The 14695-nt window shown below is 46.8% G+C and overlaps 1 protein-coding gene across 3 annotated transcripts in view; it reads left to right on the top strand.

The window, feature by feature from the left end:
* The window catches only part of EFL1 (elongation factor like GTPase 1), a 115131-nt gene that overhangs the window by 84007 nt on the left and 16429 nt on the right, over window positions 1–14695 (top strand). For all 3 annotated transcript variants that reach the window (XM_059179848.1, XM_059179849.1, XM_059179850.1), the window contains exons 16-18: window positions 476–607; window positions 4220–4367; window positions 12983–13965. In XM_059179848.1, coding sequence (XP_059035831.1) covers window positions 476–607; window positions 4220–4367; window positions 12983–13965 — 1263 coding nt within the window. The remainder of the gene's footprint in view (window positions 1–475; window positions 608–4219; window positions 4368–12982; window positions 13966–14695) is intronic.

Below are 14695 nucleotides of genomic sequence, written 5' to 3'. Positions count from 1 at the left end.
AGAGGCAGGCAGAGAGAGAGGAGGAAGCAGGCTCCCCGCTGAGCAGAGAGCCCGATGCGGGGCTCGATCCCAGGACCCTGAGATCATGACCCGAGCCGAAGGCAGAGGCTTAACCCACTGAGCCAACCAGGTGCCCCCAAACTCATGTATTTTAAAAACTGAGAGTTACAATTAAAAAATAAGACTTTCGGACACACATACACATGCTCACCTCTGCGATCACAGTCAGACTGTGTTAGCCCAGTTTGGTGTAACCATATGATTTGTGCATCTGCGGAGGCATAGGCCACAGAATTCCTGTCTTTTTAACGGCAACGAAATAGCACCCAGTGGTGCAGTTCTGCCTCGTTCCTTGCCACATTTGCAAGTGTTTTTCCTCCATGACATGTACGCTGAGTTGATTGTCTTATTTTTCTAACGCAAATTCTGAGTTGATCACCCCTTACTGACTGCCCAGATCTTTTCCTTCCTGCAGGCATAGGGGGCCTTCAAGACTTCGTGCTCAAGTCGGCAACTCTGTGCAGCGTGCCGTCCTGCCCACCGTTCATACCACTCAACTTCGAGGCCACCCCAATCGTGAGGGTCGCTGTTGAACCAAAACACCCAAGTAAGGCAACTTCATTTTTCAGAGCCCGTGATGTTCAGGACACCTTGTCCATGTGTGCGTTTCATACTTGGTTCCGCATTGTGCGGAGGGTTTTCATCCCCGCCAGGAGGCGCTGCGTACCACCCACTGGCCAGAGGGAGTCTGAGCTTGCCTTAGGAGCAGGGGTGGTTAGGCCCCTGTGCTCCTGGGAAGCTGGGTCCTTGTTCAGGGCAGAGACCAAGGCCTCTCTGCCTCCCCCACAGCCCTGGCACGGAGCGGTCCCCCAGCAAAGCTTCTGTTTCACGTGATGGTTTTAGGATCATAGCTCAAGCTTCTTGCTTCAGAATCACGCGCTGTCCCGCAGGTTTGCTGGGTTATCTAGACGCGAAGCATTTCCGGCCATTTCAGAAAGCACTTGCTGCCCCACCCCCATAGGGCCCATCACGTAGCAACCAGTTCCTCGTCTTCGCTGTGCGCTGTCTGCCCCACCAGTCCCCGGTGATTCTTGTATGTCGCTTCCCGAGACAGCACTAACCAGTATCCTCAGTGCTCACTGGTAGGTCCGTGAACCACTGCCAGTCTTGCTTCTAGGGACCCAGAGGACAGCTCTGCCTCTGTCGGGACAGAGGACGGCCCTGTTGTCCTTGCACGCAGATACTCCTCCTCGCCCCGGAGCTGGGGCCTTCCGAAAGCTGGTCTCGACCTCATGTTCTGCCAAATGGCCTCAGTGCTGAGGCTCCCCAGACCCCTAGAGCAGACACTCGGAGGACCGCATCTCTGACCTTTGGGCTCAGTCCTGGTCAGCAGCCACCTCCGCTGGACCCCGGAGCCAGGCGTCCTCAACGGCCGTCGCCGTAGGCTCCGGCGCCTGGTGGCTGCGTTGGTTCACGCCGTTCACTCTGACGCCGGCTTCCTGTCTGGGCTCGTCCAGATGCTGGGTCCTCCTGACGTGCTCTTGCCTTGCTCTGCTGGCCAGGCTCTGGCTGTCGCCGGCTGCCTCCAGCCCTCGGAAGTACGCACAGTACAGGGAGTTCAGCTGAGCTGCAGTTGTGACCTTTGGGTCTGGCAACCATAGCTCATTCTTAGGCCTTTCTAGTAGGACTTAATTCTTCTCTATTCCATGTAGATACTAACGTTTAAAACAGAAAGTAAAGAAAGAATTGCTCATTCAAACCACAGTGTTTTCATAGAAATGTGCAAGTTTTGAGCTCGGGTGGTCGTGGCCCAACCATGGGGACTTCTCCCCCGCTGTGGCGGCAGGAGAGGGTTCCCGGGGCCCTGGCCCAGCCCTTAGCAGACTCTCAGTAAGGCTGACTTCCTCTCCTTACATGAGGCGATGTGCTAAGTAGGACTTGGGCTGATCCCTTGGATGCCAGAGTGTTCCTCATGTGTATTTCATTAGAATGTTCTGAACTTTGTAAAAAATAAATTAAAATGATTTAGAAGGGGCACCCAGTTCTCTTCATAATTTAAAAAAGAGTGCTGCTCCCTTTTCCCAACAGATACATTGTTTTTGCTAGATTTACTGTGCATGTTCTGGACGGTACTCCTGCGGGTCCTGCTCTCACGTCTGTGTCTGAACTTTACACGTGGTTCTGTCTTCTTGTGTCACTGCAAGGTCTGTCTCGGTGTGCACCGAGAATGTCTGGGAATCCTTCTAACGCTGTGCTGGCCCCTGGGAGCCCTCGGGGTGGTAACTGTGAGTTTGCTCTGCCCTGGTCCCTTGTGCCCCTGCCCACTGCCGGCAGAGCCCCGCTTTCCGTGGATGCCGTGTCTGCCGACCGCAGGGGTGGCCACCCTCTGGGACTCAGGCTTCTTAGTGCTCCACCCCCGAGCGCCGCTGGGCAGACACCGCCTTTGCGAGCTCACAGGGCCCATCTTCAAACCCAGGTGGCAGTTTATATATAGAGGTTTCCTGAAATCCAGATGGTGAGTGTTGGTCATGATCTCAGTCTTTCTTACATTATTAAAAGATGTTGATTTTTTATCTTCAGTGGATCATTTGGTAGAGTTTTAGGCAGGTTAGGAAGATCAGCTTCCAGGTTTAATAAGAGGTTAAATAGAGGCTGTTTCTGCCAGCCAATGACTATCATTATAGATAAACATTTTCAAACATTTAATTTCAAAACGTTGTCTCTGTATTCCAGGTTTTGTTTTAAGAAAGCTTCTCTTTTGCGTGTTGTTGAACTGTCACCTTTCCCATGGAGAGAGGGATTTAAGTGTGTATGCCTTTTTTTTTTTTTTTAAAGGACTTGCTAATTTAGTAAATGGGGAGCTGACAAAAAGCTTTTTCATTTATTTTATTGTTCTCTTTGTGTTTTGTGTTACTCATGTTACCAGTGCTGTTTTCGCACAAATGCTTTTCAGCCACATTAAAATTTCTGTGAAGGTTGAGTTCGTTAATGCTGGGTAGTATCTGTAAATCCACTTAATGAGGCAAAGGAAGACCCCAGTATGCTGAAAAGGAGCAAATGAGACCGCCCGTGGCCACCCCACGCGCCAGGGGGTCCTCTGATCCTGTACAGCCCACGTGTGGCTCGTGGCTGCCTGAGCTGTGCGGGCGCTGATCCCCGTCCCGCATACACCAAAGCCAGCGACGCTCTGACCTTGGCACAAGTGCTCAGCTTCTCCGTACCTGTGTCCTCATCTATAAAACAAGAACATTCATCCAGCCACATCATTAACGCCTTCCTACCTGGGAAGTACTTGCTGGCACGTCGCTGGCTGATACGAAGTGCTAGTTGTCACCAGAGAAGCTTTATTTCAGACCTGAGTAGGTACGGATGAACAGGTTGATCTGGAGTTCGAAACCCCTGATGGCAGAGAGTTCCCTTGTTTTAGTGGCTTTGTTTGGCCTGTTGAGAACCAAGCATTGAGGATGGTGGGGACTTCAAATGTCGACGTGAAACCAGGCTGCACAGAAATGCCTTCAGGGCCGGGTCCCTGCTGAAGCATCAAGAAGAGACTTGCTCCGCCCGAGGGGACAGTAGCTGCTGAGCACACAGGAAGGCGTGAAGAAGCAGCCGAGCCCGAGACGCAGACCACAGACTGTAGGGAAAAGCGGCCGTGTGCCAGCAGCAAGGGCAGACAAGAGTGTGGAAGGTTCCAGAAGCACATACGCACAGTGGCCCTGGCCCGGAGGGCAGCTTTCTCCAGAAACGCGCAGGTCCCTCAAGCAGTCTCGTGAGATTCTTTTAAACGTGTGGTCCTGGCACCAGTTTCTTCAAGTAAATACCACAGGAAGTGGTTTTTTTGTTTTTACTTGTTGATTTGTTGGTTTTAACTCTTCTCTGGGGGAGAGTTCTGTTACGTTTATAGATATAGAACATGGACGTTTGTGGTAAAATTAGGTGGATTCACACATAGGACGGTGGTAGTTTGTATTTGCCCAGTATTTGACAAAGCAGCGTAGACCAGCTTTGGGGTCCCGACGGCGAGTGCTGAGGGTCCCGTGTACGCTCGTGTCCTCGTGAGTCAGCAGGAGACAGTTCTCCTCTCGTGGCTGCATGATTGGGAGGAGTTGTTTTAGGAGTTCACTTCACTGTATTTTTCCCCTCGGTGGCCATGGGCATCGTCTGGAGGTTTGACCCGTCCGCTCGCTGTACTGAGCCAGCCTTCTTCTCGTTGACCTAGGTGAGATGCCTCAGCTCGTCAAAGGGATGAAGCTGCTGAACCAGGCTGACCCATGCGTCCAGGTTCTGATTCAAGAAACGGGAGAGCACGTTTTAGTCACAGCAGGGGAGGTCCACCTCCAGCGATGCCTGGACGACTTGACAGAAAGGTAGGTTGCTGGCAGATGGAGCTGTCACTGCCCCCAAGCTGGGGGCGGTGAGGGGGCTGTGGTCGGTGTGACCAGTGGAACTTAGACCGTGGATTGCTTTTGGAGAAAAACGAAAGGCCCCATCTCGAGCATGAGCTGTTACTGTGCTGCTGGGTCGTAGATGCAGTTTTTGATGACTGCCCATTTACTTCTGGGCTGGAATAATTGCACATTTTTAAGCTCCGAGTCCTGAAATAGCTTCCCGTGTGAGTATCTTCCTGTGAGCGTCTGCACACGCGGGTCCGCGGAACAGAGTCCCGCGCTGTGATCGTAGGCGCGACTGCGGCGGACTTCGGTCCCTCCCGAGGTCACCTCCACAAGGTGCACCTTTGGGAGATCTTTCTGTTCCTCCATCGTGCTGACGGGGACCTGGCACAGAACAGGCATCCCGGATCACCTTTTGTCCATAACGCTCGCCCGCTTTATTCCCAAGCTACAGTGTGTTTATTGAGCAATTAGGAGGATACAGAAGGGTGAGAAGAGCCATTCCGTGACCGCGCAGAGATCACGTCCGTGACGCGTGGGCTCGCGAACCCGCAGCCTGCTTCGTGCACGCTGCACACACAGACCCTGCGCGGGGGTGGCGCACTGGCTCAGCACGGGCCATATATTGCTGGTGCATTTTTTAGGCTTATGAGTTATATTATCCTTAAGAAAGGCCCATACGGTCTACACCTGCAGAAAGTATTTAAAAGTGCTTCTTTTCTCAAATTTTGCCAACCCTGTATGTTATCATTTTAACACACTCCCCCCGCCTGGAAGGCAACAGGTGTTCATAAACACATTTTCTGTGCTTACTAATGGAACATTTCTTTCTGTGTTTAATTGGCCATTCATTTTTCTTCTTTGGTGAATTGCCTTGTAATGGCCTTCCTTCCTCTTATTTTAAAGTTTTGGGGGACCATAATAATTATAATGGTCATTATAAATAACCAACATAATTATATACTAAATATGATGTGCCAGTCACTGTGTTAAATGGTATTTGTCTCATGTAATCCTTATGATGAGTCAGTCGTGTTGGTAATAGTGCTACCAATTAGTACTCCTGCTGCAATACTTCTGCACTACTCCTGCTACAGTACTCCTGATGTAGTACTTGTGTACAGTACTCCTGCAATACTCCTGCTACAGTACTTGTGCTTAGTACTCCTGGTGCAGTACTCATGCTGCAGTACTCTGCTACAGTACTTCTACAATGCTCCTACAGTACTCGTGCTGCAATACTCCTGCTGCGGTACTCGTGCTACAATACTCCTGCTACAATACTCCTGCTACACTACTGGTGCAATACTCCTGCTGAATCCTCTTGCTACAGTACTACTACTGCAGTCCTCCCACTGCTGCTGGGAATGGATTAGCATGAGAACAGCTCCCCAACAGCACCTTCCGTGGAATGTTATAGACACTCCTGCCGGAGGGGGAGTTTTCTGAGCTCTGTGCTTCAGTTTAAAATGACATTGTGGTTTATTCCTCCTTTAAATGTCTTATAGCCATGATTAGTGCAAAACTGGACGGCAGCTCTTCTGTCTCCTCCATGTTTGATACCATTTTCTTACAATTTCTGAAGGTTATAATATTGGTTAGAGAGTAATACTAATTGGATCATTTTTAAGGTATATTTTAAAATAAGAACAGTTCTCAAGAGGATTTTTTAAAAACCATTGAAATGTTATGTTAGTTTTTGGGGTCTTTGAACTAAATTATTTTCTCTCTTTTCACACTCTGCTGCCAATTAAAATCCATGTTAAATAACCTTACATTTCTCGGGCCATTAACTCCTCTTTAAAAAGATGCTTTTTGGCACTTAGAATTACATTTCACATAATGCTTTCCCATTAACCTAAAATGAGTTTTAATTGATTACTATTTATTTGTATGTTTGTTTCGTCTTTTTCATTTTTTCCTCATGGCTTTCATTATGGGTATTTTTTTCTCTCAGGAGGAAGAAAACTATAGTGTATATATAATAAAAGAAACTAGTTTCTTAGAAATATGTTCTTAACATACCCCTAAAATATTTTAATAAATCAGTTTATTTTGGGAATTACTCTGTGTAAATCTTTTTAGAAAATAGCCTATCCAAATACCTGAAAATAATTTAGATTTACATTGAATGAGGCTAACAAGAGCAAAAACCTGTCTGCTTTTCAAAAATAAATATACTGCTCAAGAAGATACTTGGTAAATTCTGAAGTGTTTGTTATTTGCTTTTCCTAAAAATTCCAGTTTCTAAAAGTGAGGATACCTTCCCCTTCAACACAAAACAAAAATAATTTCCTTTGCATCGTGACCTGGTGCAACAGAAGTGACCTCACGCTCAAGCACACTGTGCTCCCTCCATGTCAGAGAGGAGACCTGGAGGCCACAGAGGGAGGAATCCCCTCGTCCCCTGGAGTGGGCAGTTAGCTGGGGAGGCCGCTGGACCAAGCACGGAAGAGGAGGGTGGACAGGCCCATCGGGACCCAGTCAGCCAGTGTTCTCTCACATGCTGTACCGTGATCCTGAGGGAGCCACATCAGCTGGTGTTGACAAAAAGTCATTGCATCCTCAAGTGCCCTGATGCCATGTTGGAGTTCGGGGCACCTTAATGAATTAGGTGCCAGGTAGCTTCTCCTGGGCCAAGAAACAAGAGAATATCCCGAGCAGTTTCATATTGATAAATTTTAAAGGAAATGGACAAAGTCCTTAAAAATCTGACCAGTGGGAAAATTGAAAGCCTGATAGTCCTATAACTATGAAAAGAATTCAAAGTTGGAATAACATTAAAAAAAAAATCAGGGTGCCTAGGTGGCTCAGTTGGTTAAGTAAGTTCGGCTGGGGTCATGATCCTGGGGTCCTGGGGTTGAATCCCGTGTTGGGCTCCCTGCTCAGCAGGGAGTCTGCTTCTCCCTCTCATGCTTGCTCTCTCTCTCAATAACATAAAATCTTTATTAAAAATATATATACCGATGTACCTTTACCAGGTTAAGGTATAATTAATTATATATAATATATATAATTATGTATATATATGTATATATGTATATATACATAATTTTATATATATATATATATATATAATTCTGTTAATTAAGGTATTTAACAGAAAGAGGAGAGAAATCCTCTCAGTGGACAAAGGAAAAAGCATTTAATAAAATTCAGCATTCACGTGTGCTCAAAACTCCTAGCAAACTAAGAATAGAAGGCAATTTCCCTAAACCGATAAAGAGTATCTTCAGAATAACTCTAGCAAACACGTACTTACTGGTGAAATGTTTGAGAGCTATCTTTTGCGACCAGAAATAAAAAAAGGTACCCCCAGTACAGGTTCTGTGGAGTGCTGTACTCTCAGTCTCGGACAGCACTATAAAGAATAAAAAATAAAGGATGTGGGAATCAAAACGCAAAAATTAAAACCACCACCGTTTGCACATGATTATGTACGAAGAATCCAGAAGAATCTATAGAAACTGTTAGGATTAGTAAGTAAATTCAACAAGGTTGCTCTATTCAAGATTAATAGGCAAAATGGATTGCATTTCTGTATACCATTAACAAACATAAAACAAAAATTATTTTAAGGTGACCATTTACAGTAACAGAAATATCAAATATCCGGGAATAAAACATACTCATTTGTGGGTCTTCTGTGAAAAAACTATAAAACACAAACGATGGTATGTACCATCTTTATGGCTTTAAAAATTTAGTATTAAAATGATGTCAGCTTTTCCCAAGCTGATTATACATTCAGAGCAGTCCCAGTCAAAGTTGCAGAGCCTGAGAAGTTGATTCTAAAATTTGTGTGGAAATTCAAAGGGCCAGTAATGACCCAAACCCATTAAGAAAGTAGAACAAGGCGAAGGTTCTTACTGCACTAGAAATCAAAACCTGTTACAAAGCTGCAGGAATTGGCCACGTGCCGTGGACACAAGGCTAGACAGATGAGTGGACTTGTGCGGGGAGCTCAGATGTAAGAGGTGCCGTGGAACAGCGGGGAGGGCCAGCCTCTCCGCGGACAGTGCTGGCAGCCCGGACCTCTGTCCCAAAAGCCTCAACCTCATCCCGAACTCAGAAATCTATTCCAGGTGTACTGTAAAGTGTGGAGGGCAAAATCATAAAGTACCTGGAAGATAACAGGAGAATATACTTGAGACCTCCGAATAGGGCAGGCTTTTTAAATAGAGTGTGAAAAGCGTGAATGACAAAGTCAAGTTTAATCATTGGAAGACACCGTGAAGAGTCAGAAGGCAAGCCACCGGGTCAGAGAGCACATTTTGTAATACGTACAATAAACAAAGGACCTAAAACCCCGATACACAGGAAATTCCTACAAGTGAACGAGAGGCAACAATCCCTAGCAAATGGAGTAAGGACTTGAACAGGTGCTTTACATAACAGAAGCCAAAGACCAATAAATACATGAAGATACTCAACTTATTAATCAATGAAAGGAAATTAAAACCAAAGTGAGATACCTCTACGTACCCACCAGTGTGGTTGAAATTTACAAGTGACCATATCAGCTGATGGTGGAGATAGGCAATAGGAGTTCACCTACAGAACTAGTGGGAATGTGAATTTTTGCAACTACTTCAGAATCTCATTCCATACTACCTGCTCAGGTAGGAGCTAGGTGCTTCCTCTGGCTTGGCAGGTCGACTCCCCTTTCTCAGCTAAAGATACTTAACACAAAGCTTGACAAATGTGCATCATGGATACTCACAGCAACAAACACTGGGACAAACAAATAGCCTCAAACAAACAAATAGCCTCAAACTGGAAACCACTCAGATAGTGTAGTGGATAGAAAATAAATCACGATACGTCCTTACCATAAACCTCTGCTGAGTGATCTTGTGAGCAAGCTAGCTGTTTGAACGTGGAGAAATCTCACAACATAATACTGAGTGAAAGAACCCAGCAGAAAAAGCAAGGTTTGAGGGCGCCTGGGTGGCTCAGTGGGTTAAAGCCTCTGTCTTTGGCTCAGGGCATGATCTCAGGGTCCTGGGATCGAGCCCCTCATTGGGTTCCCTGCTCATCAGGGAGCCTGCTTCCCCCCTTCTCTCTCCCTGCCTCTCTGCCTGCTTGTGATCTCTCTCTCTCTCTGTGTCAAATAAATAAATTAGAACAAAACAAAAACCAAGGTTTGATTCTGTTGCTCTATGCAGTACAGAAAGCAGACCAGACTGAGCTGTAGCATATAGGGGTATAGGTTTAGGGGATAAAAGGAATTTTGAAGAAGGGACTCCAGTCAAAGTCAGGATGGGCTTGAGGGAAGGCCTGGCGGGTCCTTCTGAGGGCCAGTGGCTAACTCGGGTGACCGTGTACGTGGGTGTTCACTGTGTGGTGAGCTACAGACCGGTTGATTTTTGGTTTGTCACCTGTCCTATATAATTTTACAGCTAAACCTATTGAAGAGTATACATAACATTGTAGAGTTCTTTAGCTCTCTTGGAACAGAACCTGCCTTCTAACAGCTCTCACACACGTTCCAGCTCTCACACGCGTTCAGGAATATGTCTTGTGCCGCAGGAGGAGGCAGGGGACAGCCTGTGGTTCTAGCCAGAGAGACTGTCACTGCTCTTCGTGTCCAGATCTCATGAAGTACTGGCCAGGGACCAGTACTTCACGACCTGGAGGCAGGACCTCCGGGTGGTGGTGGTCAGGAATGGCAGGGAGCCACGGGGGTGGCCGGGGTAGCCAGCCTCCTGCGTGCTCTTGGAAGTCAGTGCGGGCTCTGCGTTCCCAGGAGTTTTAGAGCCTCTGGTCCCGAGGCACCCTGCAGGTGTGACGGCCCTGGGCGTGCTCCCCCTGCCATGGCACGGAGTGGCTTTCCTTCATCTCCTAAGTGATTATCGCAGGGGACTTCTCGGGAGCCTCAGGAAGTTGAAGGGCTGGGGAGGTGCACAGCCCTTTTCACCTTTAGGACCGAGCAAAGGGGGCCAGTGTCCTAGATGGGGCCATCAGAGGCTCACAGCTCTGCAGCTGGTTTTCTTGAGTGTTCTGAGAACATGAGTGTGTTTTCTCAACAGAACGATAATTCAGAAATGTTTGCTATTGCTGAGATTTCTAAATGCTTTTCCTTTTTAAAAATCAGGAAAGGGTATTAAATTTTATTGAACGCTAAGCGGTTTTACAGATGGTTACATAGATTGATTACTTTATTTGACATTTTTAATGTGCTATAGTATTTGAACAGATCTCTTAATACAAATAAATTTTTATACCCCGTGATAAAAGCTGTTTGATGTCACGGTGAGGTGTTCCTTTGATGTGCTGTTTGAGTTTTCAGGATAGCATAACCTGAAAAAGAACGGATTCTGAGGTCAGATCTAAATTTGAGTCCTGGCTTCTCCACTAAATCTGTGACTTTGGGGGCGTGCCTCAATTTTTCTTACCGGGTTTTCTCCTCTAGAATATGAGGCTAATACTAAAGACATAACATGTGTGAAACACTTAGCACAGTGCCTCATACATAATAAGTGACCAGTAAAAAGAAAAAATGCACATTTTTTTCTCTTCGTAATTTTAGATTTTATATCTGAATTATTCAGTAAGATTGAACTGTAGGTTTGTGTGTGCTGTCTTTGTCAAGTCAAGTAGTAAAGTATATTTTATTATTTTCTAATACCGAAAAATGTGGAGGGCATGTCCCAGTGTGCATAGTGGGCACCAAATGCGTGTTGATGATGACTTTAGCTGTCATTTTTGTGATTAGTCACAACACCTTGAATAAAGTAGTGATTTTTTAAAATTAAGTTTTTTTTTTTTAAATTCCAGCGCAGTTAATCCTCAGCATTCTGCCAGTTTCCAGTGTGTAGAACAGTGGTTCAGCAGTTCCATCCGTTACCCAGAGCTCGTCCTGTGTGTACTCTTAATCCCGTCACCTGTTTCACCAAGCATGTATACTTCTCTATTATTTTTAAGCTTTTTTTTTTTTTAGAGAGAGGGACAAGAAGAGAGAGAGAATCCCAAGCAGGCTGTACTGTTAATGCAAAGCCCAACTCGGGGCTCGATCTCACGACCCTAAGATCCTGACCTGGGCCGAAATCAGGAGTCGGCTGCTTAACTGGCTGAGCCATCCAGACATCCCTCACAAAGTCTATTTTAAATGAATACAGTGTAAGGAAAGACCCCTCTGTGTCTTCTGTAACTGTAATAGCAATGAACTGTAACAGCACTGAACTACGCTGACCCTTGAAAGTGAACACACTCACTGGCAAAACCAAAATCTTTCTTGGAAATGATGTTTTTCATGTTCTTTTCTTCCACACATTATGGTGTATTTAGGTTCCATATTCTAAAGTCAATTAGGTTCAATTTTACCAATTTTGGTAGCATGCTATTTTTTTAGGAAACCATCCGCTTACTGGGTTTTCAGATTTAATCAAAAAGAATAAAATCAGATAAACTAGATACCTGCCCAGGCCCACAGAATGTTCTACAGAAACCAGAAATCTAGAATCAAATTTGAGCATTTCAAAAACTTAGTATTGGGTTCCCTTACTGAGTAACACTTCTCAGAGCAAGACATTGTTCTCTGGTCCCGAAGTGTCACATACAGCGTACCTGTGAACACACGCACACCTGCATGTGTATTCAGACATCCATCCGTTACGGCAGTGGCAGACGGGGGCAGCCAGAGCCTTGGTATTACCTGGGAGTGAACTGGACAGAAAATAAGAGAGAGCGAGCGTGGTTTCCTTGTGCTCACAATCCGTCCACACCAGTTCCCTGAATCCGCCCTCTGTGAACTCAGTTCATTTGTGAGAAAATGCAGCGTGAAGCTAAACTTCATAACACGTGGAAGAGGGGATTTCTGAGCGTGGTACTGGACCACGGTTCGAGACCCATATACAATACAGGAGCTACGGGCCACATGTGGCTATTTCACATTAAAGTAAAATTAAAACTTCGGTTCCTCAGCCACATATCACATGGTCAGTCACTCCATGTGCCTATTTAAATTTAATTAAATAATTAAAATTTCCCTGGTACACTAGCCACATGTCGGGGACCTGGTGATAACAGTGCGTACAGAGCGTCTCCATCACTGGGGGAAGTTCTTTCGGAAAGTGTTGCTCAGACGCACTCCTGTGTCATGATGGCCTCGCCAGGAGCCTCATGATCGAAGCCAAGTCCATTGTCAGCCCTTGATGAGGGGTCCGGAAGTTCTGTGATTCTTCCTCTGTTTAGAACGATAACCGTGGAGCCTTTCTTCTCCAGGTTCTGAAATTGGGAAACAGTAACTTAAAGAATTCATATGTCAGATCTTATTAAAATACTTATTTTCCACTCAAAACATTTTTATCTGAGTAGATGGTTTATTTATTCTGAGAATGAACAAAGCGGTGAAATTCGTATCTTTACAGAGAGCTCCCTGAAGGGGTGTTCCCGTTTACAGGTGGTCCTTTCAATCCGAAATGAAAGTGGTCTTTGAATTCTGATATAACGTATAGTACCGATCTTTCCTAGTAAAACCACTTTTATGTTCCTGTGTTTTTGCAGAATCTCCGTTGTGTAGTAGTTCTGCATAGGAGTTTCAATGCCATTTATTATAACCTTGTTGTTTCTCTTGAATTTGTCTGTAGGTTTGCAAAGATTCAAATCAGTGTATCTGAACCCATTATTCCATTCAGAGAAACAATCACAAAACCACCCAAAGTCGACATGGTCAATGAAGAAATAGGCAAACAGCAAAAAGTCGCAGTTATCCACCAAACTAAAGAAGATCAGAGCAAGATCCCTGAAGGCATCCAGGTTGACGCGGATGGGCTCATCACCATGACAACCCCAAATAAGCTTGCCACACTCAGTGTTCGAGCCATGCCCCTTCCGGAAGAAGTCACACAGATTCTGGAAGAAAATAGTGATCTGATTCGTTCTCTGGAGCAGCTGACGTCCTCTGTGAACGAGGGCAGAGATGCTCAGATGATCCACCAGAAGACCCAAGAGAAGATTCGCGAATTCAAAGGAAAACTAGAGCGATACCTGACAGGGCGGAAATGGAGGAACACTGTTGACCAAATCTGGTCATTTGGTCCAAGAAAATGTGGGCCCAACATATTAGTTAATAAAAGTGAGGACTTTCAGAACTCAGTATGGACAGGCCCAGCCATCAAAGCTTCAGAAGAGGCCAGTAGATACCGAGATTTGGGCAACAGCATCGTGAGTGGTTTCCAGCTAGCAACCCTCTCTGGCCCCATGTGTGAGGAGCCTCTCATGGGCGTCTGCTTCGTTCTGGAAAGATGGGACCTGAGTAAGCTGGAGGAACAAGGGTCAGGTGGTAGACACGGTCAAGAGCAAAGGGATGTGGCGCAGGATGCCCAGGGGGAAGGGGAGGCCTGTGCCAGGGGCGGCGAACAGCCGGGGCTCCAAGATGGCGGCTCTGAGCCCTCAGAGAAGAAGACCTCCCAGAAAGGAGAGCCCTCGCCCACTGACTGCTACGGACCCTTCTCAGGACAGCTCATCGCCACCATGAAGGAAGCATGTCGCTACGCCCTGCAGGTGAAGCCCCAGCGTCTGATGGCAGCCATGTACACGTGTGACATCATGGCCACTGGCGACGTTCTCGGTAAGAGGGGTGAGGACAGCGAGAAGTGCCAGGGGTGGCGGCGAGGTCCCCGAGGCCAGAAAACTCAAATGCACTTACTGTGTGTTTTATAGAAGCTGCATCAGCATCTAGTTACTAAGAACTAAGATCTTTGAAAGCCGGGTGCCTTAAACATGAAATCAGGACGGGTTGTGGGGGGAGGAAACTCGTCACCAGAGGTCTTCCCCTTGCAGCAAACAGACTGTTTTGTGTGATGAGAGGCGTGGTGGACGGGGTGTAAACTGCCCGTTCGTGTTACCCCCAAACCTTTGCGGCGTTCTCTCTCTCAGTCAGTCTAGTACCCAGAGCCCTTCTGGAAGTGGTCAAGGAGGGCGGGGACATTCTAACCCACCTGACACAGCAGGGCTTCTAGAAGACCGTTATGGGGGCTTTATTTGTCCCTGACCATTACGTCAGATCCTACTCTGACCTTCCTCTCTCCGGATGAGGATCCTCTGGGATCCCTCGAGACTCGTAGCCCTGGCATTTATTAGCTGCTGACAGTTAGTCCTTGGCACTGAGACGTCTTCCTTCTCCCGTGAGAAGGACGGTCTCACTCAGCGATCAGGGGAGATCGACACGAGAGCCCGAGCTCGGGGCTGGGAGCCGAGCCCGGCGCGGGCGGCTCTCCCGCGAGCCCAGGAGCGCAGAAGGGCGTCTGAGCAGTGGTTGAGAGAGTGGACCCCGGTGACGCGGTTTCCTCTAGCGCGGA

Source organism: Mustela lutreola, chromosome 7 (genome assembly GCF_030435805.1).
Source record: "Mustela lutreola isolate mMusLut2 chromosome 7, mMusLut2.pri, whole genome shotgun sequence".
Lineage (NCBI taxonomy): Eukaryota > Metazoa > Chordata > Mammalia > Carnivora > Mustelidae > Mustela > Mustela lutreola.
This window is presented reverse-complemented; position numbering and strand designations above follow the sequence as displayed.